Genomic DNA, 25,678 nt, shown 5'->3' with positions numbered 1-25,678 from the left:
GTGTCTCGCATTGTTCTGACTGTGAATTCTTGTTAGTGTTTTGTTCGGTCTCTTGTGTTTTCCTTGCTGAGTCTTTTGCATCTTAAAGGCACAGTTAGGGATGGGCATCGCAAATTAGCTTAGGCTATAAATGCTGTGGTGTGTGGCATTGATTTATGCTACTGTCTCTATAAAAATAAACAAATTTTCTATCAAAATGAATTTAGATATGATGCCAGTTAAAGCACAATTACATTACTGTTAAGCCTGCAAGTTTAAATCAAATTAATCAATTTTGAAATAAATTTTAACAGTAAATCAGCATAAATACTGTTATCCTGAGCCAGAACTCCAGCCATAAAACCACAAAACATATCTAATGTGTAAATGATAGAGACAAGTGCACTCATGAGTCTTTTGGCTCAGTAATGGTTCTCCACACACATGGTGGCAGGAAATGACACACAAACACATGGGATTATAAAGCACAAAAAACAACAACTTTATTTACAAAAACAGACCACTGCCCCCATCCCACAAACCCCGAAATTCAGTGACTACTGAGGAATGCTATGTCTGCGCCTGTGGCTGAGGTTGGGAATTTACAGGACTGAGAAGAACAACACCCAGTGCAAACCTTCAGTATTCTTCCACCCACTTATTTAGTCTGAGTTCAGCCGTTGTCTAATGCCACAGTATGGCAACACTTGTTGAGCCGTGGCCTGAGGCTTAGGGTGGGTTAGAGGTCGGCTTCTGTTTGGTTCCCAGTTACAAGTAAGCAATGTGCTTTAATGAGGCCAGAGCAGACGGGTAGACAAGGGACTAACAAAGATTTAATAATACCATTTTGGACAATGGTATATGCATCGTAACTGACGGTTCTAATCAAATCACATTAAAAAATATCGTGTCATACAAAAACATGTCTGTTTCGCTCTGCTGAGATCAAAGAAAGAGGACGCACAATTTGAAAAACTAACCAGACAGACAAACTATTCTGAGCTTTCGAGGATCTTCTGTCCAGAGAGCGTGACCAATCGGCGCAATCAATCTCAACACATTGTGTCCATGCGGCTTCTCTGCTTGGCATGAGCTAAAAGGCTTTTAAATAAAATGTATTCACTTGCTCACAGATAGTGACAGATGATTTAGGTTCGGTGTGTTATGAGGCTGCAGACGACAGCGTGGTTGCTCTTCATGTTATCGTGCGTGTGAGTTTTGTTCACACGGCCATGCATGTGTGAATGGCGCTCATCTGAGTTGTGTTTTGTCTGACAGTGCTGTTCACATGGCTGTGCGTGAGAACAGAGGTAACTGTGAGAGCGCGATGTAGCGGCGATGGCTACTGGCCGAGGCTTCCTGTCATGTCATGGTGTCTTTGTGATGCTAAGTATGTGTGTGTGGTTTCTGCTGATTCAACAGCACAGGCAAGGTGTGAAAATTCTCAGCAATCAAGGCATTAAGCATGTACGTGGGGTGATGACGGTAATACAGTTAGCACCACGTGTGGGCGAATGTTCACACACTTTTGAGTACGTGTGAGTTGCATCATAACTGAGCGATGTACGGGAATTACACGCATCTTGTGGTGTGTTTCCATGTGATAAGTAGTTTGTCTGCCCAATCAGCCATATAGCAATCCATGTGTCCGTCAATCTGTGTCCTTCAAAGGCACACAGCAGTGCCTCTCTATCCACCGCTGCTGTGTGAGGGTGTATGATTTTAGAAGGCGTATCGAGTGCGAATGTCCTCCAGTTTCTTAGAGACCTCAGGCGGCGTTCTGTCAAGCTCTTCTGCCACACTCTTCTGCTTGTGAGGGTCCATGCTGTTAAACTGCTCACACAGATCTCCATCAATCACGTTCTGGAGAGAAAAACAGAAAACAAGAACAATGAGTCGGGACACGTTAGTTTCTAACGGTCCGTGATGCTGAAATGCAATTTTTACTTTTTAAATGAAATATGCTTAATAGCATCATAACTGTCATTTTCTCAAATCATAATTATTTGAACTCCTAACATACAATGTTTTTTAAAAAATGTTTGCTTGACCCATGTGAAGCGATGGTACACATACACAAGCACATGACCCGGATGGTACCACCTCAGCCTCATTCTGAGCCAGGATAAACCCTGTATAACCAAAAAACGTTAAGAGTAGATGGCTCTTTTCAGAGAGAGCAGCACACTCTGCCTAGACAAATAATGTTACATTTGTTCAGTGCCTTTTTATTGGGCATCAACCTCACATTTATGTGCATATTGTCAAATAAAAAATAGACTTGAAGCGAACATGAACGCTTCAGCTCGTGGTTACACCTGTGAGACAGACTCAGCTGAGATGTGGGCCTGCAGGAGCTGGTGCAGACAGCTAAAATAATCACATAAAGTCCAAGTCTGACAGTCTGTGGTTAGTGCGACAACACTGGTGTTCAGTTTACAATTCTTTAATATCACAATCCAAATCATATCCATGCTGTCAACTACTCTCATGGAGCGCAGAACAAATTTTTGATGAGCAGGCAGATGGAGAAAAGAGATGCAAAGTTTCAGATCCACAGAAAACAAACAGGTTTGTAATTAAGGATTTAAAATTGACTGTTGATGAACGGGGCTCAGCAGGCAGACATGCTGCTCCAAAAGAAACATCTCTAAATGCACACAAAGTCTCAGATTTTAGAGATTATATCATTTGAGATCTGATGGTAAGTTAATAATATCGGCAGAAGAAAAACCAATCATTGATCATCCCCTCAGTAGTCAGTATAAAAACCTATCAGCAATCGGAACAAGCCTACACACAGATACCAACCTTGACTGGGAAGTAGTAGGATCTAAAGCTGAGGTGGTCTCTGCCGCACAGTGGAGGGAACTCAGAGCGCATATGCATCTCTAAATGCTGGAAGAAGTCATGGTCCTGGACAAAAGGACAAAGAATAGAGACATTATAAAACAGACAGAACAGGGAAAAAAGGGCAATAAAAACTACAATGGGACAAGTTTATAATCAAATGGGATGGTGATGCATTTTGAGGACTACAGTGATGCCTCGGTGTGTGTTTGTGTTGTACCTCGTGTGAGGTGAATGGGACCAGAATGCCGATGCCTCCAGACAGGGTGGTGTAGACCAGGGACTCTGAACCTCCGGGGATCAGAGTGGTTTTCTGGAGAGACAACACCGTCTCTCCTACGTGGTAGTTCACTACCACCTCAGCCTAGAGAGAAACAAAAATCATGTGTTATCGTTGTCTGGAAAGATTTAGCCCCTCCCACTCTGAATGACATTCACCATCACTTCATGGATGAGAACAACCTCACTCGTATCGGAGTACTCTGCTCCGGTGTCATGCCCCTGCCTCTTTCTGTGTGAAAACAGCCACTTAATCTGAGTGATGGTAAATATAAAATCCAAGAAGAACAACATGACTGTTTAGGTTTTAGAGGCCCAGATCCTGTGGCTTGTCAGCTGAGCAGTTGTGTTGTCTTCATGGTTCAACAATCAGTGTCATTACAGAGAAAAAAAATAAAAGTAATAGGGGCCCTTTCAGTCTGCCTCCATCAAAGTGGACGAACCTGACACAGAACTAGGCCTGGGTGATAAAACGCTAGCGATATCAATAGCAATAAGAAAGTAGTTTGATAAAATGTTTGAGAGTTTCATTTCAAACCACCATGAAAGCACAAAACGACTACGTCCCCGCTCATACACAGCTTGTCATATCCCTTAAAAATGGAGCATGCCACGAGTGACACATGAACAGCCAATCATATAACAGATGAGCCCCACGTGTTTGCCCTCCTTGGCTTACAAACAGCCTATCACATCCCCAAGGGCCACAGTGACCCGCAAACAGCCAATCATTTGATTTGAAACTTCACTATTGTAATAGACTTTTCAGCTATATCACCCAGGCCTACATAGAACTACAATATTAAATCTTCTTTATGTATTTCATTAACATCTGTCACTTTGCTGTTTTGGTGCTGTTGAACCAAACTCCATTCTAAAACCAAGTGTTCTATGGTAAGGACATATTTTTTCTACAGTAAAACTTAAGTTCCAGCATCACTGACACTCTTATCTGATTCATTCTGATCTACAGACAAAATCAACGCACCCCGTTTACTCAGTTAACATCGTTAATTAACCTGTGGTGAAGAGTTTGCCTCAGACACATCCTGACTGGTCACTTTTACAATGTATGTTGCAGCCCAAAGAGGGGCACAGTCATAGGACGTGACGTGTGGCTGATCTCACCCATGCAGGCCACCATTATTTCCTACATCACCCACCAGCTCCACACTCTCGTGGGTACTGTGCATACCCGGATTACCAAAATACTAACACTGGAACCCCATCATGCAAAACTCGAAACAGTACTCAAACCATCTGGTGACATCATCATGACTCGTCCACTAATTTACTGTCTATGCTCATGTTTGGGAGTTGTAACTGTGACATGCAGAGCCACGCAGGCCTGTATTGGATGGAGACACGTGCTCCTGACATAACACCCAGTCAGGAGTCTTGCTGTGTGTGGCTGAAAAAAATACTCACCTGCACCAGTGTCATGTTTTATTTCCAACCACACCACATTGATGGCAGGAATACTTCCAGTTGACAACAGGGGCTGTGACTAATGATTTGAACTGTCAATCATCATAAACAGAAGGAATTATTCTCACATGCTTTACTGCGCAACAAATGATGTGACTGTAGGTCGGTGTAGCAAAGTTCACCCTTTCATAGAGTGTAAAATGCTCATGGCAGTTCACTTGGGAGTGCAACTGAAATATACAAATGTTAGGGACAGATTAACATATAGGATTTGATTTATAACCCTTGCTTGTCCTCAAGCAGAAAGACAATTTATCGAGTTTGTAAGGGTTTTAAATAGCAGCAGCACTAATCATTTAACAGTGGAATGTATAGAGGGGAAACACTCCACTGGAGCCATTTCAGGTCCCATCGTCCGTCCTGACATCTACACGTACATATTAAGTACATTAACAGTAGTCTCTGAGCCGAGGTCAGAAAGAAGACGCACACAGTCATCGTCCACTTAGAGGAAATTGGTCCGGATGGTAAGAGCTAATCCAATAATCATCAAAAAACTGCTTTTGCCAATAATTAGAGGCAATAATCAGGATGTGCCTTGGATACAAAGGCAGCATTGGGAAGCAATAAAACCTCAGCATTAGTCTGAGCAAACTACATACAGGATATATATGACACTGACGCCATGAGACCAAAAAAAGCAGAGGCCAAGTTAAAATAAACTTGGTGCCCCAGACATGTGCAGAACATGTACAGAACACAGCTTCTTCTGGAGGAGACACACAACTGTGTCTCATGTCAAGATTCAATATAAACCACAGAGGACAGAAATAACACAAATTGTGCTTTTGATTGCTCTGGTCATAGAGCCTGTCTGGATTTATTAAAAAACCATACATATATACACACACACACACACACACACACATATACACATATATATATAGAGAGAGAGACAACACACTGTTACCAAGGTGTGGGCTTCATCTTGCAATGCAAAATTCACAAACTTTCTTGATGAACCAGGATGCAACTCCTCCAGACCTAATGTCAAAGCAAAGTGGTGCTTTTACTTAAATAAAACTCTAACTTGCTCACAATGAAAATGCTAACATGTTAATGTTTATCAGGTATTCGGTTCTAAACCAAAGAACTGGACAAATTGAAATATGAAGGGATGTGAAGGCATCAGTTTTTACTGTTAACTCTCAGGGGGACACGAATGTGTGCACCACATGTCATGTCATGGACATTTATCTAATGTTGTTAAGACATGTCACTCAATACCACACATGCGAACCTCATGGTGGGACAAGAGGAAGAGTCAGAGGATCACTAATGTCAGCAGGATTCATCCTCTGGTAGTCTGACTTACTGGATGCACACTGCTGGTTTAAGGCCTGCCATTGGTCGCTTGCTTCCACTATTTATGTTTTCAAAGTCCCCAAGAAACAAATACAACCTCCTAGTTGCAACTTGCAGGTTGAAAACTGCAAATTAACACCTGGAATGCTAATGGTATGAACATAAACAAACTAACAGCTATTAACTTTTCTTTTGCAATGATGCAGTCATTTTCAGAGCTCAAGAGCAAGCAAATTTTCCAACCAGTTCCCCCTCTACACCGTTTTGCTGCAGCATCGTTGCTGTATCCTGGGCTCAGCGTCACCCAAGACGTTTGCGACTTGTTTAAAGGGATGCAAACAAGGCAGGGCTTTTTTATTTTGACCCCTACAGCACAATGTGTATGTGTGGAGCCAGACCTTTCTCCAGCATCGAGCATTGTGAGAGGTCTAAACCATTAGTGTCTGTAAAATATTTGGTGCCAATTCATCTGACAGTTGAGATATTTCAGTCTGGACCAAAATGGTGGACTGACTCAACGTTAGACAGACCTACATAAAGCCAGGCCACTAGTATAGCTTAAACTCAAGAAGGGGCTTGCCACTGAAATTCTCCTTCACTGCAGACTAATGTATGTGGACCTTGTGATCACATGATAAGTCTTTTATATCATGTCAATGATCTGTTTTCTTGTTTGAGAATTGAGCCAGACGATCCATGTGAGAAACGCTTTACTTTCAGATTGGTCAAAAGCTTTTTTTTTTTTTATGTGCAGTGAAAACCCTAGTTCTATTCTACTGCCAGTGTTTGACAACCACTCAACAGAACTGTACTTCTGTGTGCAGACCGCAGATTTATCCATTTCAGACAAATCAAGGATTTGAGAACCCCCTCCACAAAAAAACACAGAAGAAGACATGTGCCTGACTGAAACTGCCCTAGTGGTATTTTCCCTTGCTCAGAGATGAGATCACGTCTCTCGTTGAGGATAAATGAAGCACATCTTTGCCACTGTGGGGGATTCCAACACAGTGGAAATATCACATCCGGCTAACAGAGGCTACTCAGTTCAACACAAGACTCAAGATGTTTTTGTTTCTGAAGTGTTGAGGAGCTGAGGAAAGGACGTCAGTATGGGCTAAAGTCACCAGGGAGCAGAAGAATTCACCAAGTACTGGTCAAACACTTACACCCAGCAGAAGTGTGACCGGAAGAGCTCACAAAATAGTCATTTAGCTAAAAAGACCATGAGTCTGCAGGAATTTCAAACTAAGAAGGAGATAGTACCTGGTATAGAAAGTAGGTTTAGGATCATATAACATTAACAACCCATTTTGCACCTGGTATTAAATTCAATCTAACAATTCAAGCTGTCAATACACCAGATCATATCATGATTTCACCTGCCTGACCACATCTGGAGGTAGTCTGGCTTGCATTGTGTTTGGCTCTTAGGTAAGCGTAAACACAATCCTTTTAATGTGCTGGAATCAGTACACAAGGTAACACTGATACTAGGGGTTGGGTATAGAAATATGGTGCCAACATAACATTGGTTCCCAAATGTTCAATAGCTACTGGAATGATTCACAGCACAGACTATGGTGCCTCATTTCAGTGCCACATGCCTGAGGTGTCTAGTGAAATAGTTGCCCTCCAGTGCAGACGTTCACGACACTTCACCAAATGTGCCTAATTACCTTTACTGCAACTCTCACTCTGAAATGTAAAGCTAAATGGTATAATGTCCATCTGCATTTCACTCAAAACAGCTCCAACACCAGTCGGGACGTCCAACTAGGCCTGAGCAATAAAACACTGATGATATGTATTGACGATAGACACGTCATCAATAGCAATTATTTATATTTATATATTTAAGTTTAAGCTGTTAATAGTTAATATATTGTTCAATTTCAAATTTGCATTTACCGTTTTAACACCCATATCAGGGGGAAAAAAAATCAAATACAGACCCTAACTGAGACAGGCATTTGTTTTAAGCTAGAGCCGCAACAATTAATCAGTCATGAATTCATTATTATATCTATTGTTAACCTTTCTGATAATGTTTCTTTTTAGTGAGAAAAAAAGTCAAATTTCTCAGATTTCAGTGTCTGAAATACCAATATTTTCTGGTGTCTTTCCTCCTCTCTGTAAACCGGGGCTGTGGACAAAACAAGACATTTGAGGACGTCATGTTGTGCATTGTCTGACATTTTATATACCAAACAACTAATCATTTAATCAAGCAAATATTAAACAGATTAATTGACAATGAAATAAATCATTAGTTGCGACATAAAATATAGGTTTTTCAAAGAACGAGCAAGTAAGAGTAATGAAAGAGACATGCTTCTCATTAATCAGGCCTCATACACAGTTCTATTCAGTGCCATGAAGGCATCAAGATGAGTTATTAACAGAGCTGCATGAAAAACAAACGCACACTGGTGGGAAATCAGTGATGCACAGTAAGAAATACACATGTGTGTGTATGGTGGTGTGTGCTGCACTCATCTGTGCAGCTGCTCTGCTGTTAACAAAGCATAATTTATCTGCTCACAGAGGAGCCCACATGCTGATACTCCAACGCACAAACAACATTTTTTACACAAAGAAAGAAGTCACTTCATGTAGGCCCTTTTACAGTTGCTGAATCTTTCATAGACAGCGTTTCAATTCAGATTTTTTTTTTATGAAGTCCAGGGCTAAAGGCAGAAATAATTTCTCCATGTATGTGTATCTTGTGTAAACTTTTGACCTCAACTGTACAACTTCTTAATTGACTTTTTAGATTGCTACTTTCATATATAATATGTTTCACAAGTGTATGACCTCTTGTCAAGTGAATGAAACTTTGCTGAACTGATTAAGAAGGAGAGAGACAGTTGGAAACAACACGACAGAAATCATCCTCTCAAAGTATGACATTTGGGGTTAAAACAGTGGATCCTTTCATTTTGCTCAGCAGCCAGCTGCGTCTCCCTGACCTTGATCTTTTGAGATACATTAATCAAATCAAAGTGGAATGCATTTAATTTAATGTAAGAGGGCATTTAGGAAAGCCATGTATGGATAATTAAGTTCATCCAGCCAGATGCAAACACATACACACGCACACAAAATATTTTGGACAAGGATAAATTCAGGCGCCCACACCCACATCTAAAAACAGACACAGTACATTTCCAAAACTTGAAAAATTCTCAATCAATGTGCACGGAGGCAGAAATAGCTGACAAACACTGTGTCACAAAGACAACTGGGACCAACTCATAATGTCTAAATTGGAGGGACTTTCCCAGTCAATCTGCTACCTAAACAGTTTCTGACCAGAATTTAAATATGGGATGAGTGATAGTGTGTGTGTGTGTTTCTCCAATCTGTGGGTGTGGGTGTGTGTGTGTACACACTTACATTTGTCAGTAGGTTAAACTTGTGGTTGACGGTGACATGCAGTTTGTGTGTATGCATGTGCGTGTTGGCGGTCAGAACTGTGGAGGCGGCAGATTAGCGAATTGGGCCAAAGTCCTGCACACGGCTGACATTTTGGCCGTAGCAGGAGCCGGCCTGAGTCATTCAAACCTGCCCGGTCTCAACAGAAAACACATTGTTTCTTCCTGAAACACATCTCAACGACTGGTTAAAGTCACTTTTGCTCCCTCTACATTCCTGTTGCTCTTGCGCAGAAATGCTGAGGAACAGACTGGTCAGACTCTTAAAGGTTTGGGAGTGTCAGAAAGACACTGGTCCCCTACTCTCATGCCTTACTGGTGGTTCTGTGTCAAAGAGAATGGTTTGTGCTTACTTTTTCAATATCTAAACTAAACTAAGCCTGAAAATAGGCCTCAATCTGGACAAAACATGTTCTGTCAGGATTATGCACAGTTGAAGACCTCTACAGCCCATGCTGGCCTGACCAGTCACACAGAGAACAAAAACCTTGGCCTTTAATTCATATTTTTATAAAGATGACAAACAACATCAAACATAGAAGGTAACATTGACATTTTAAGAAGGCTTATGGTTAGGAGAAAGGCAGTTTTACCTTCTGTGAAGCTCCATTAAGGAGGCCTCTGTCCCATAAGGCTTTGTTCCCCGTGGGGTCTTCATCCACATCATCGCTGGTATTAGGGGGCAGACGCACCTGAAAATATTAAACAGATAATGAAGACATGAATTTCTTAAGCTTGTCAGACCAGTTTTGCTCCAGATGTTTTTTGTGTGTTACAGCTGCTGTTGTGTCTGAGTTTGTTGTGCCCATACTTACAATGCTGATGTTCCCAAACTTGTCAGCGGAGGCCATGGTGTCGTAGTCGAGCAGACAGGCCGTGGTCACCCAGCGGGGATACGTGTCGTCAGCGAAGATGATGAGCTGGTTCTCGTTGCGTCGGTAACGAACCCAGAAGAGGCTCTCCTGCACGTCAGACACGATCACACGCTGGCCGATGGTATGGATGCCCGTAACCAAGTTGGGAACATGCTGAAGTGACAGTAATAAAGTTGACTCATTAAGTCCACTCAAAAAAGACAGCACACGTGTATGTAGGCTGGGGTTATATAAAGGTATTACCGTAGACCAGAGTATAAAAAAATATAAATACAAACACTCCTCTTTTGATTAACATAGAGCCCATGGCACCTGTAATTTTTAAATTATTCTATGTATTAAAATACACAAAAGTTTTTGTCATCTGAAACCGGAGACATTTATTCATCATAACATTGAGATCTGTGCTTTTTTCCCCGATTTTAAATAGTGGGACCTCCCTTCCTCCTCCCTGCCTGAACCAGATGCTGGTGTCTCAGCGGTGGAGTGACGTAGAGTTGGTAGGGATGACTGACCCGGTCCTGACTTTCCCACATAAAAATTCAGTGATTTTTCTCATACAAGTTGACAAAAACATGACCTACACCACCATGCTGGGGTCTAGAGCAGGGGTGCCCAGTACGTCAATCGCGATCGACTGGTCGATCGCAAAGGTAGTGTGGGTAGATCGCATGCCATTCAACAAGAAAATTAGATGTTAGCCTATCATCCATCCCCAGTATGGCATTTGCCACTTGACTGACGTACAGGGCAGCCAGTGTGAGACATAGCCGCGGGAACATATTCTCAGCAGGGGGGGGCTGAGAAAAAAAAAGCTCTGCGCTGCACTCGCAACTCCCTGCATTCATAATAATGATTAAAAAATACCCGCACAGTAATTAAGACTGCAAAAATCTGTCTGTATAACTGTCCATGGTGCCGATCACCTTGTCAACCATAAACAATTAGTCACGGCTGCTGTCCATGTCACTGTGGTGCTGAACTCTGTGTGTAAAGGCGCCGTGTGCTGCGCGGCGGCAGCATTAGAAAAGAAAAGTGTCTGACCGGCGTCACACAACTCCAAATGTGGCTTTCCTCTCCGGGTTGGCGCTGATGAAGCTCCTCATTAGGCTGCCAATGTCCAGACTGTCCAAAACATCTCCATGAACATGAAACAAACAACGCGATCGCCGTCCTCAATATAATGGAGCCATCTCCTCATTTTTAATGTAGGTAGATCATTTTGACTTGGTCATTTTAAAAGTAACTCGCAAGCCGAAAAAGTGTGGGCACCCCTGGTCTAGAGGGTTAAACTGAAAGGAAGAAGCTGTATTGTAATGCACAGCTCATGCCACCAGAGGTCAGTCTCTGTACCACAGCACAGTTGAGACAACGGGGGTTAAATTTACAGGACCTCTTTAAAAAAAGAGGAAAAATACTCCTATTTGGGATTATTTTGGATTCAGTCCCAATGCTAAAGGTAAGTCAGCCAACACTGCAGATTACAGACTGGTCAGAGTAGCATACCACATAATAAGTATGTAGTTAACTTTAACAAGCATGAGAGAGGGTGAGCTGCAGACTAATTACTGTCTGTGGTGACAGAGCGACAGTGAATGTGTGCTGAGCACAGAAAAAGGTGAGCAGTGACGTTGTCATCCTGGCAGAACATGTAAAGCAACAGCACAGTAAATGGACAGTTTAGGTCGTAGTTTGTCATAAAATAAAACAAAAGCTACAGCTTCTTAAGACTGAAGCAAGGTGTGTTGGTTCTCAGCTATGGGAATTTCATAGCTCTGTGGCTCCGTTAAGAGAGTGCTAAAGTACAGTGGTGAACAGTACATTCAGCAGTTTTGCACAAGTTTTATACAAATGTCCTACACTGAGGCTGGCTGGCTTAATGTGTAACATTGTCCACTGTGCCTTCATTAAACTGTTTCGGTTACAGACTTTTGTATTTTACCTATATAGGAGGAACCAAACAGGTAAGAAAAAACTGTTAGTCCAACAGTGCAGTCTAATCTTCAGCTGGTGTACAGCACCCAGTAAGTCCACATTAACTGTGTTCCAACTGCGTATACACTTGTGTATGGGGGACAGAACTGGCTCCAGCCACCAAGCAAATGCTGGTGAAATACACAAGTGGCTGGTAGATTTGCATCCATCACCAGCAGAGGCACAACAGATCACATAAATGATGTTTGGATCATATCATGTTTTTGAGTCATGAATCGGATCAGTTTTCGGATCAGTAAAAAGGAAAAAAGGTGGGATTAGGGTTTAAGTATTTTAAAAATACACTTGACTTTGATCTCTATCTGAAGTCATCACATTGTAAAGGCAGTGGTAGTGGTAACAGCAATGGCAGTAGTTGTAGTTATCAGCAGTAACTGGTTGAGGGGAAGAAAAGGGAGGAGGAATGGAAATACAAATCAGCATGGCATGGTTTGACTCAGCGCAGCCAAAAGTGCCAGGGGAAAAAGCCCCAAGAGTAGCTGCACCTGCTTCTCCTCTGTTCTGCTAGCTAATCACAGCAACTAGCTACATCAGCTTCTCCTGTAGGCTGAGCATCACTGCTATTGATATGTATAGTGCATATCCCCTCGATTAAAGGGATTGGTTCCTTCCATCCCTGTCCAAACTGTCTTTTTCAGACTGCCCTTGCTCACTGCAATTTTAAATCAAGAAATGCTAAGACGCCCTTCTGCACATGGATTGCCTGTAGTTCCACTCATCACCTCATTATTTCTTAAATGATGTTGCTGCCATGACACCTGAATTTCCCTCCAGGGATTAATAACCAACAACATATGTTGGTGTCAACATGTTGACATCAGTTATCACGCTGATTTTTGGAAAAGCTCTGGCTGAAGGCCGTTTGTTTTTTTGTGAAAAGCAGGCCCTTTAATAGACAGAGCAGAACTTCTGTCCTTATTTGACAGTGCACATTTGCTCTAAGTTGACATTTCAGAAATATATCTAATCTACAAAGGAAAAGTCGGCAGAGCAGAAGACTTATTACTGAATTAAACAAATCAACTCATCGGACTCAGACAAAAACAACATCTTTGTCTTTTCAGGAAGGAAAAGCAGCAGCGTTCCATGTTCATCCCTGTTGATATTTATCAGTAATTGATTTGAGGTCACCCACAGACAGTGGATCAATTGTAAAAACATAAAAATATCCCAAATACTACATTTAACTTTAGCTGAGTTTAGTTTAATTTAATATTAAGTCATTAGGAGGATTCATGATTGAGAAACCTCATTGTTTGACCATATTCACCTGCAAACCCTCCCCCAACCAAGGGTGACCATTAAATAACAATGACCCAGCAAAAGTATCACCCTACACAGCAACGATATTCAATCTCACTGTTCTGTATTAAAGTTACAGGGATGGACGGGAGAGGGTCATTTCTAATACACCTCTGATCCACCAGCAGAGTCAGTAACAGAGCCAAACTGATGTCTGTGTAAAATGGTGGGCCAGCAGGGTACCGTTGAGTTACATATTCAACTGTCTTCTGTCTGTGATTGTGTTTTTTAAATTATGTACTTATAAAACATAAAAAGCGAGACATCAGTGCTGTACACACTAAGACGCACACAGGAGAGAAATCCCTCCCACACATCATCACACAGGCCGACAGCTGAATTTATGGAGAAGAAAAGTTTATCCAGGGACACAAATATTTTTTTCATTATAAACGAATGAGGTTATCAGCTCTTTAGTTCGGTATTTAAAAACAAAAAAGGGGGGGGGGGGGGGGGGGCAACATAGAGAGAAGTCTTCTTTGTAGCAGTACTGCATGATCTGCCTGTAAAAGAGGCTTGTGGCAGCAGTAGACTCTGGGGGTCAGGGGAGATTTCTCACCAAGTTGGTAAAAGTTGGAGTTTATGGACAGTTAGACTACTGCAGAACATGTAAACATTTTCAATTTACAAAATAATGCCCAAATAAACTTGGTGTTCTGTTCTTGTTATAAGGCTGGTCTTGACTGACACTGCACAGCTTTATAACAGGAAACCAGCAAACATAATCAGCTGTGGACTTTACTCACGTAGCACTCTGTGTGTCAAAACTGTTCCCTTTGGCAGCTGCAGTGCTCAATTAACAGGCAGACTGTGACGAAGGTTATTATGAAGGAAAATATGAATGTTTTCCTTGACCAATCAATTAGTTGCAGGTCATGTGAAAGTTCATAATACTGATGCTACACAGAGGTATGCGTCTACAGATTGACAGCCAAACATCTGCTAAATATCTTCCTTATTTTATTTACATTCAAAGCTTCTAGTGTGTTTAAACCCGATTAAAGCCAACTTCAGGTTGTCTAAATCACAGAAACACAGACTGACAAAGAAGGACGTGGTCAGGAGGAAAAGGGCATGATATTGAGAAACTAATGTTAAAAGGTGGTAAAGAAGCATACGAGCTGACTCCCTCTTACTGGAAAAACAACCCAACAATTTTGCCTTCTTATTAAATCAATTTTCTTTAATGAACATAGCTGGTCAGTTTCACAAATATAAATGTAATTTATGATGCTACAGGTACCTGCTTCCCTTTGTGTGTGACAAACAAAAAAGCCAACAGTTTTTGACTACAGCAAAAATGCTTTTTAAAGGCTGCAGGTCAGAATTTTGTTACCTGAAATGCAAGTTATGAATTTTGGAATGAATGGAAACAATCCAATGCAGCCACCATTGGAATCTAATACCACAAATTGTATAATTCTAATAATATAAGTGTAGTCTGAACTTTACTGACAACTGTGCAGTAATACTGGCATTAAACAGAATGAGTAATTTAAGTTTCACACTAGTCTGTACAGCCCAGTATGTACAGAAGACCAAAACAGAGAAACAAGTCAGTGTAGTGTGGACACAGCTAAATCTTTAAAAGTATATACATAAAAGTCAATACACATTAGCAGATATAAGGTTTGTCAAAACATGTTTTACAATATCAGAATGTGTGTCAAAATGGAAGCTGTTAAAGAGACTGCATGTCCAAAATGTCCCCCAATCAAGGTGAGAACAAAGCAACATGATACACAATGTGACTTCCATATTCACATCAAGAGCTCACAGAACAGAGCTACACCGGGTGCACAGATGTGTGTCTCTGTGTGTGTGTGTGTGTGTGTGTGTGTGTGTGTGTGTGTGTGTGTGTGTGTATGCGGGCCGTACCTTGTTTTCACATTTGCGAAGCAGCTTCTTTTTGCCCAGGTCGTAGATTCTCAGCAGTTTCCCAACTCCCACCAGGACTCGTCCCTGAAATGGAGCAATGGCCAAAGGGACGTCCTCTACTGGGGTCTGCCAGACAAAACACAAAGGATTAATAAACCGTAGCTGATCTGATCATTTTAGGCAGCTTTTATGACAGTTTAGGTTGAGACGTGGCCGGTTTGTCTCAAGAGGAACCACTCATATTACTTAAGTGGTAGAAGAAGGGTCCTCTGTCTCACTCAACACAGCTTAAGACATCAACTCCTAATCCCCCTGAGGTTATAACTGGCATTCGAGAACACGTGAAGGCCGTTTTACATACTAATGCTTGATCTCCTGTTCGCTCTATTGCGTTGTTTGTGGATTGTGGAGTTTTTGTAATGTAAGTAACAGATGAAATGCAGCATCCTGCATAAACAATGTGTCCTTCACACTGCACCCACAAAAGGTAATGTAATCATTTTAGCACATCTTGTGATAGGAAACCATGTTGATCAACTTAAATCTTGCAATCAGATTATTTCCAGGCATCTTTTTTTCTGTGTTTAAGAAATGAAAATCAAAAACCAGGAATGAAACCTGAACTTTCACCTCTGGATTTTCTGGATTCTTAAGTAATTCTTAAGTTATGGTATCTGAAAACTAAATTCATGGTAGCAGTTTTATCTTTATGGTATGAATTACAATTATAAATGTATTATCAAGTCATACCGCTTACCTATAAAGCATTTTGGTAAATGTTATTTTTCAAACAAGATTATAGTGGTCACAAGTTAAAATTTGTCTGGAGATTCACCAAGAGTGTCTTGTGATGTTCTGAATTTTCCTAAAAGGAGGCCTGGTATTAAGTAATGTTTTGGCCAAGGTCACTTTGGCCTTTGACAAAAACAAATTTATTGGGGCATCACACCCCAAAACATAAGGTCAGAGCAAATGGTGTCATAACAACTGATGAATACAGTGTATGAAGACAAAACAGCGGTGGTGCAATAAGCTGATGATTAGCCATCAGCCACAAACACAAAGACTGTAAACTATTAATCAGACTAATGGCTCCCCAAATCCCGTATCTACAAAGACACACAACTCTAGAAACACAAAATAAAAGGCTTCACAGGTCGACAGTCTTATTGTCAATCCAGCATCAATATAATCCAGAGAGACAGGGAGCGAGCATACACTGGAAAGATGCTGCCCTTCATCCAATTTTTTCAAGTTTTTAACTTATTCTACAAAAAGACATTTAAAGTGAAGTGGAAGGTGTCATGCTGCTGGTATAATGTCAATATGACTATCAACAGATCATTTTTACTGTCTATTTTTGCTTAGAACATAACAGAGAAAAAAATAGGTGAGACACCGAGTTGTTAGATGAAGCATCTGTGCAGCTGCCATTAACATGGGCAGAGAAATGAAAGGCAAGAGGATCAGCGACACACACAAGGAAATCCTCTACTTTCTTTTAAGGGCAGTTCAAAACAGGGCATGTCAAATTGGCCACGTGGGTAGAAGAGGCGCTACAGTCAGGGGCATCCATCCATTTCTCAGTGATACACTCCAAAACTGGTTGTTAAATGCATTTTTACACCAGTGTCTACTGTCGATGTTGAAGCATGCACAAAAAGGTATATGAACCTCTGTGTGCCCCTGACAGTGTTAGTGCTCAGATATCTGTCTGCATCATAAATGTTATTATGTGAATATCAACTTGGACATGCATAATCTGTCTATCTGGCTACCCATATGTATGTGTATGCGCATCTGTAAAAAAAAATGTTTGTTTAGACCAGATAGGCTCATCAAAAATATCTGATTTGGTTAAGTGGTTGGGAAATCCCTCTAACATGAAACGTGGCTGACATAAGTGTGTAATGCAACTCATGACTCACTTCCCTTGTTAATCCACATTAGGTAACAAACGTATGTGGGCTGATTCACCCCGATGGCCTCCGCCCCGCTTGAGTTTCTGGGGAATTGCCCGGGGAGCAGTGTCTGACGCCATGGGCAGTAGAATCTGCGTCCGTTGCAAACCGCTAACCTGCTAACGCGCGATTCAGTAACAGAGCAGCGGTGACATCTGACACATCTTTTGCTTAGTTGGTGTTAAATCACTTAAATTTAATCACGGAACTGGAATTTCAGGGATAGAATAAGTAGGATTTGCCACAGAAAGACAGACGGTTGTTGAGTCTCAATACAAGGATGTAAAATGCCAGTGTTTTGGTTTGGTAAAACAGGGCGGGGTCTCTGCGGCTTCAGGCACTGCCACACACTTCTGGTGAGCCGTGGGTAAAGATTGGAGGGATTATTTTTGTATGAGTCTATGCATTGTTTTCAGGGAAAATCCTCCATAGGTTGTCTGTAACTTTGAAACCAGGCTCAACCCAAAATCACCCCGCTGTAGACCTACATGTAGTGGACCTGCGTCTCAGTCTAAGCTGAGCCATGTATTTAACAAGATAAGCAACGGCAGCAGAGGTTTAGACCTGAGCAATGTTTAAACACACTGATGTCGCCACCTACAGACAGAGAAAGAACAGCAGCTTTATTTGTTTTTTTTTGTTGTTTTTTTTTGCACTTCTCTCCATTCTGTTGTCTGCTGAGTGTAAATGGGTGTATCTAAGTATCTCTAAACTAAATAACATGTAATTTAAGGTCAGTTCAGTGCCAAACCCACCTTGTGCACAAACTCCAGCTTCTCCCCTCCACTGACGAGCCGATAGGTGTAGATAAAACCGCCGCCCACTGATCTGGGGTTGAGAATCATGTCTCTGGCAACACCCACCAGAACATACCAATCATCTCCTGTGTTGGGGAAGCGACACACTGCAACACTGAAAAATAGGGAAAGAAACAGGGTGTGAAATATGGGCTTTTGGGACAGATGTCGGCAAAAAATTACACAAGGTGTAATATTAACAGCACATGATAAAAGGCACCCTCCACAGAAATAAAAGTACAACAGCATTTCATCAGAACACCAGTACCACTAAACATTCTGCATTTGAAGCTGCTACAGGGTAAGAAAAACAATACACGTCCATGATATCTGTGAAAGTTCTGCTTACTAACCACACATACACCACAGAGACTGCAAAGGGAAGGCTCTTGATGGAATAAAGAAACTGGCCACTGCTTTTGTGACATTTCTCAGTTTGAGAGAAATATAAACTGTTGACCATGGATGTATACATCCACGTTAAATAAAGTATACAACCCCAATTCCAACAATGTTGAGACTGATTAACTTTCACTAACACTCATTCAGAATTTGATGCCTGCAACATGTTAAAAAAAGGTTGGTACCTGAACTCTAGTCTTACTACAAAGCCACACTGTTGGCACACATGCACAATGTGTCTGTATTGTCTCGCTGAAATAAGCAGGGACATCGTCTGGATGGCAGCATATGTTGCTCCAAAACCTGGATGCACCTTTCAGCATCATTTGAGCCTTAACAGATATGCAAGTTATACAGTTATGTCTAAGTAATTCAATCAAATAAAACTGGTGAATTGTGAAAAATGTGGGGAAAAGGCTTAACAAAGATAATATGTTCAAGATATGAAAGGGTTTGTTACCTAACTATTAATATGTGGAGTGAAACCAAAAAGATACAAATAGATCATTTGTTATTTCTTTTACTGTCAGTAAACCATCTACAACATCTTAAAAATGGGGACAGAAGTAGCTCTCTCTCCTGAATTATGCAATCGATCATCAAATAACAGAAAACATGACATTTTAAACAATCATCTCTTCTGTTTTGGCAGCTCATTAAATTTTGCTATAGCAGCTGCTGGTTACATTCAGTTATTTAAGAAACACTCTGGTTCGAATTTATGAGATGCTGAGAGTTTTAAAGGCTGACTGTCAATCAATGTGACAGTCGTAACAAACAGGAAACAGTCCAGGGTCAGACTCTGGAAGGCATTTCCTCATTTACCCCCACCACACCCACACACCACTTTCAAAGCTATGACACAATGTCATACAAAACTGAGTGCCCATGTTTCACTTTGAAAGGTTGTTTTATTTAACGTAGACTTTTTTTCTTTTTTTAAAAAATCTCTGCTCATTGTTCCATTCTCTTCAGTGCACTTCCTTCCTGTTTAGAAATCATTTCCTACCACTTAAAGTTTCACTACAACCATCTGTTAACAAGAACCGGCGCTTATCAAACAAAAGGCTGAACTCAGTGTCAGTTTTACTGTGCCATTTCAATGAGCTCTAATGTTCTACTTTAAGCATCTCAGAAGTAAAAGTGACCTATACTAAGGATCATGAGGACTTTAAACAATAGTACTTCAGTCCTCTTATCAATACTTCTTATTGGTCTGATGACTTATTACATACTCTTGTTGGTTTTTCTATACTGTGAAAGAAAAATTCATTTAGAACAGGACTTAAATTTCTTTATATTTTTACATGAGAAAATGTTGTTTCTAGAGCATCAACACCAATATTCACAACAGCAAAGTCTTATTAAGAACTCCCTGGAAATAAATGTAAAATCCAAACACAGACAGTAACCTGGTAATCAAAGCACTGACTGAAATCCTGCGTCTTCCACTCCACCCCTCCCCACCATACACTCATTTTAGTCATTCTAAGGGAGGACAGGAGTCTTTAGAGGGAGTCAGCAGATTCAACAGTACATGCTAGAGATGCACCAATTTCTGACCTACCGATTCCGATTTTCAGTCTAAGAACTGTAACTGACAGCATTCACAAACATTTTTGCAACTTTTCTTGTAAAAATTAAATTGTATGTTCATAATAAAACAGTGACTATTAAATATTCATTAAATACTATTTAAATTTTCTCCAAAGTCCTCCAGGTTACAGCTAGGCCTTATCATAGTTTTATATTAAGATTATAAAATCAGGTGAATGTGATCTTGCGAGATCATGGAATCTCACGGGATTTCATGGGATGCAATTTCACGTGATCTCCTGTGGAAGCAGATGTAAACAAACCAAAGACGGATGCGATGCAACAGTTTGCTGCAGTAAAACTTTGCAGTGAGAAGAACAGATGCAGAAGTTAAACAGTCTGGATGAGAAAATGTTTGAGGAGACACATCAACACAGGTTGTTTATTCTTCATCCAGAACAGGAGGTGAGATTTTAACTGTCCCTCTGTGAACAGCAGTCTGCTGCTGGCTAACATTAGCATGAAGAGCTAGAGAGTTTACAGCTGTTCTGTGACATTGTCAACTGCTCTGTCTCGTTGTAGACTGTCTGTCTTCTCTTTATCCTGTTCTTGAATCTGTCGCCGACACCAGCTTCAAGCAAACATGTGTCTGAGTGTGTAGCTGTTATCAGCACTGTGGTGATATCACGGTCAGTTTGTCTGCTGTGCGCATGACATGACCATCATGCAGAACACGTGTGTGACAATAACCCGCACAGAATCGGTCACCGGTCAGGGCCTATCACATGAAAACCGTCCCAATTCCGAGCATTGCCGATTAATCGGTGCAAGTCTAGTGCATGCCTAACAGAAGTGGTATACATCACCTGAAAGCTGGAACCGGAAGATTCATCAGATTCAGCCCAGCGCTCTATGTCAAGTTTTGCTAGTCACCTACTGACATTTTGAAAGTTTAGTGCATATAAGGGCTTAGACCATTATGATGGAAGTATATGATTGCCAATCACATGCTCTATCATGTCTCTTAAGTTGCTAAAGCAGTTTTGGGGTTTATCCCATTTATTTAACAGATTTAGTGCACAATTTAACCAGCTCGGACTAACCCTAACCCTGATCATCAGGAGATGCTGTTCCCACAGGTGAGAAACACACACAGGAGCTCTGCTTTGGTCTTGAGAATCTGCAGCTTTTATTCACCGACAAACTGAAAACTGCCATCATAAACTGCAATGAATCTGCCAGTTGCCCTCTCTCATGCTTGTTAAAGTTAGTTACACAGTCACTGCGCTAAACCACTCAGACAGTCTATGTTCTGACCAGTCTGCAGTGTTTGTGGCTTTATCTTTAACATCAGGAAAACCCCAAAATACTCCTAGACCAGAGGCATTCTTCTGTTTTTTCCTGGTTGGTTTATCCCCAGACAAAGTGCTGCTGCTTCTTATGAAAACTATGTTTGTCAGCTCAGCTGTTCTGCAGCACAGACACTGACCCCTGCTGGTGTGAACTGCACACTACAATACAGCATCTCCCTATCACTTTAATAGAAAGAGGAGCTTCTGTGTTTAGGATGGTACTGAAAATCATACCGTCAGGATTTCTTAACACTCTGGTATACTGTAATACCTTTATACCACCCAAGCTTAATACTGAATGCAAAACACTGCATGGTGTTTGCCCCAAACTGCACAGGAGAAGCATAATGTGAGTTTGTGAAATGGAAACTCTTGGGTAACCCATTTTTTATTTCGATATCCTGAGGTGAAAGATCAAGGGACCCCTTTGACAGTCAATATGCCATTTTTTCACTTGCCAAAATTAATCCTAACTTTAGAGTGTTGTCCTGCTGACGGATTCCTTGGGTCTTCTGGTTTCATTTGCTACTGGTATCTTCACTCTAACTTTAAAATTCAGGCCGCTACCAACGCTGAAAGTGAGTGATGTTGGCCAAGGACGTGGTTAAGAAGGTTAAGAAGATTGTAGAAGACAGAAAACAGCCAGTCACTAATTCATCCTGTCCTCTGTCATCGTCCCTCTGCTGATGTTGTTTGGGAGTAGAGGCCCTTCAAGTCTACAGGAGTTTTCAAAATTTTAACATTGGTAGGCTTGAGAGTTTTGCTTTTGTTTGTTCATAACAATTAGCTATTAGCCTAACAAGCATAGTGTGGCTGTGTAAAACTGATGGTGGATGTAAAACATTTTTTGGATGGATTCACGCCTTTCCCTTTTCACTATCCATCTGTCTGTTGAGCCATTCCTCATCTGAATGCAATTACCTACTTTTCCACTACAGTGCCAAGAAATGAACCTGCTCACCTGAATGCAGCTTCATTCTGTTCCAGCTGCACCTGGTCCAGTGTTGAACCCTGAATGGGGTTGACGAGACGCACCAGCGAGGCCCACTGTCCTGCTCCGGCTTTAGGAGCGCCGAAAATGGCCTCTGGGAGGTTCTCGTTGAGGAAGGCGGCAGCCATCTCAGCAGCCAGTTCTCTTTCATCCTCACCAGCGGCCTCCACCATCTCCTGCAGACACAGTGGAAAAACAGAACAAAGCGGGTCAGCGGTTTGACCAACATGATCCATCTTTTCCACATTACCAGGGGACTGACACATTCAGAGGGACACACTGAGCCAAAGCCCTCTGCCAGCAAGACAGAGAGTGGTTTCATGTCTTCATGGAGGCTCTCAAGGAGCCTCTTGTGGGTTTATTAACATGGTCAATTTATGTTTGATTATTTTATCAACATAATATATCTGACTTCTCACATGATTCCACCTCATTCACACCAGTTTATTTGGAAGAACATGAATGCTGTGAAATGCTCTGGTGTCCTGTGATTAGTGGACTCTTCCCTGCTGATATGTGTACTAGAGCTGTACTATTACTCCAACAGAAAATTAATCAACAACTATTTTGATTGTGACTGTTGCATACCATTTCAATCAAGATCTGAAGTAAAGCTGCAAAGATTGGTCAATTGACTGATTTGTAAATCTAAAGACAATTAGTTTCCAACTATATTAATTAGGGATGCACCGATACGATAGCAGCATCGGGTATTGGTCCGATACTGGCCTCATGTACTCATAAAACTACACTGACACTCCACACCCGATACCATGTCACGAAAAGTAGACACTCGATACAAGTAAACATCTAAAGAACCGCCATGATGCAGACTTCATCCACATCCACTAATGACCACAGCAGCTATGGAAACTGTCCGTAAAATTCCATGTAAGTCCATGTAAAACTGAAACAAATGCACAGAGTGCGGTTGTAGACCGCAGCCAGCCGCTGTCCAATCAGTCCTGGCGGGTGATGCCTCAGCAAATTAATCCGAAGACGAAGAAAAAACACTGCCACCCCTTTCTTCATAATAAGCTACTACAACTTCTCTTTGTGTACTTGTTCTTCACCAAAATGGCCTGACAGCACAAGAAACGCAACTTCACTCTTTGAGGTTCACAGCAGGGTCAAAGAGGAACTAATTACTTCTTAGACAAGTGGGACATGAAGAAGAAACTTAAATACTACACATGTAAATGTTACATTAAAATTCTAGGTAAAATGCTGAAAATTCTAATAAAATAATTATCATAACACTATTTATAATAGTAAACTTAATTCTGCAAGTCCACAATAATGTTGTGAAATTATTACACTGAAATATATCATATACACAATAAACTGCACAGCTTAATAAGGAACAGAAAATCAGTAAAGTAACTTAATAAACAAATAACCTAAAATTGTCATGTGTATAGTAAATATGGTTACACAGGAAACAGTAACAATGATTTGTTACATTTAGAAAGTGACCACCTAATGAAAATAAAACATGTTTCTTCTTTCAGTTCTTGTAAGAATTTTAATGGCATTATTAAGTACTTGTATCGGTACTCGGTACCAGCAAGTACCCAAATGTAAGTACTTGTACTTGGTTTGAAAAAAGTGGTGCATCCCTAATATTAATGACAGATAAATCATTTCAGTCTTTTTTCAAGCAAAAATGTCAGAGATTTTCCAGTTCTGCGAAAGTGTTCAGCAAAATAGTCGATAATGAAAATCATTAGTTGCAGCCCTTTTCCAGGTGGAGTAGATTTTCAGGACTCTTTCTACCACTGCAGGAAATTCAATAAATCTACGATTTGAGGCACAGCAGCTGAAGCAGCATGACAGGCAAAACTAGAAAATATTTTATCCATAAAATATGACCCAGTGATAAAGCTGTTTTTGGATAGTTATCAGTGAGGCCCAGCTGCATCATCATTTTCTCAACCTAATCTTCTTGTCTCATTTGTGTCTGATCAACATTAAATTTATCAAATTAAAAACATAAACAGATTTGGCCTTAGAAAACAGGGATGACATTCAAGTTTATTTGCATATAGAGTGGGAACGTGACATTCAATCACAGGTGGTCTCTCCAGACACATGTGGAGACACATTCTAATGCCAAGTGTGAACTGATGTACTCAGAGCTGTCCACTTGGGACCAGATCACCCAAGATGCATGTTAAGTTACAAATGATTCAGTCTGTTTTTAACCCTAACCTGGAAAAACAGTGAGACATCTAACCAACAGACCATCTCACTGCTCTAATAAATGTATTACTGGCAGGGACCTGGAGCAGGTTTTAGCTCCGCCAGTAAGATGAGTACAACATTTTCACTTCATACCTCAGCCATCTGTTGCTTTCTCTGAGCTTTGGTCGCCTCGGTGTACGCATTGTGGTCAGTCTCGATCAAAATGAGGTTGTTGGTCTCCGGGTGAATCACAAATTTCCTGGGAGTGTACTGAAGCGGAAAGGCCACCTGGTTGAAGACGGCTCCTAATTTCTCCAAAGCCAAGATTCTGTCAGACAGAGAGTCAGAAAAGAAAATAAGAGGAGGAGGGGGAGACATAATCAAAAATCATTTTTTCTACCGATGGATTTGTGCTTCACTGAGTTGTGCTGTCGGTCCAGCCAAGAACACATCACAACCACAACACTAGATGGATACATCAGGCAATGTTATGCATTCATTATATACCTGAAGTTTCTTTTTATTTGTTCTTTTACTTACTTTGTATTACAAAGAGAAAGAAAGCAGCAGCTTTAACCTGTTTCTTTTGTCTTAACTACTGGCAATCTTTCGCTAGTTCAAGCTCGCCAAACACAATTCTTGTAGTGTCCACTAGAGCTCCAACTAATGATTGTTCTCATCATCATTTAATCTGTTGTTTATTTTCTCGATTAATTCATTAGTAGTTTGTGCTAAAAATGTCAGAAAATGGTGAAAATGTTGATCGGTTGAAGATGACGTCTTCAAATGTCTCGTTTTGTCCACAACCTAAAGATATTCAGTTTACGGACAGAGAAAATTCACATTTAAGAAGCTGAATAATCAACAATAATAATCCAGCAGCTCTAGTCTCCACATACTTTCTCCTGATGTATATTGATTTTTCTTTTTTTCTTTTTGCGGAGATGCAGAATCCAAAGAATCACTGAAAAATCACTTTAAAATTCACAACACTGTTGTCAGACTTTTATTTCTTGGTAAAATTTGATAACTGAACTTGAATTAGCACTGAGGTATTGTAAGACTGA

The 25,678-nt window shown here is 40.9% G+C and overlaps 1 protein-coding gene across 1 annotated transcript in view; it reads right to left on the bottom strand.

Moving 5' to 3' along the window:
- Window positions 1-457: 457 nt before the first annotated feature.
- Window positions 458-25,678, bottom strand: part of sf3b3 (splicing factor 3b, subunit 3) — a 41,175-nt gene continuing 15,954 nt past the window's right edge. The window contains exons 19-27 of the mRNA XM_084733781.1: window positions 24,765-24,939; window positions 22,398-22,603; window positions 18,105-18,261; window positions 15,389-15,514; window positions 10,154-10,366; window positions 9,932-10,030; window positions 3,050-3,193; window positions 2,791-2,895; window positions 458-1,842 (exon numbers count right to left, since the gene is read on the bottom strand). Coding sequence (XP_084589907.1) covers window positions 1,702-1,842; window positions 2,791-2,895; window positions 3,050-3,193; window positions 9,932-10,030; window positions 10,154-10,366; window positions 15,389-15,514; window positions 18,105-18,261; window positions 22,398-22,603; window positions 24,765-24,939 — 1,366 coding nt within the window. The 3' untranslated portion in view covers window positions 458-1,701. The remainder of the gene's footprint in view (window positions 1,843-2,790; window positions 2,896-3,049; window positions 3,194-9,931; window positions 10,031-10,153; window positions 10,367-15,388; window positions 15,515-18,104; window positions 18,262-22,397; window positions 22,604-24,764; window positions 24,940-25,678) is intronic.

Source organism: Lutjanus erythropterus, chromosome 13, assembly GCF_056507025.1.
Source record: "Lutjanus erythropterus isolate fLutEry1 chromosome 13, fLutEry1.hap2, whole genome shotgun sequence".
In the NCBI taxonomy this organism is placed as follows: Eukaryota; Metazoa; Chordata; class Actinopteri; order Lutjaniformes; family Lutjanidae; genus Lutjanus; species Lutjanus erythropterus.
Note: the sequence above shows the minus strand (reverse complement) of the source record. Positions and strands in the feature narration are given on the sequence as shown.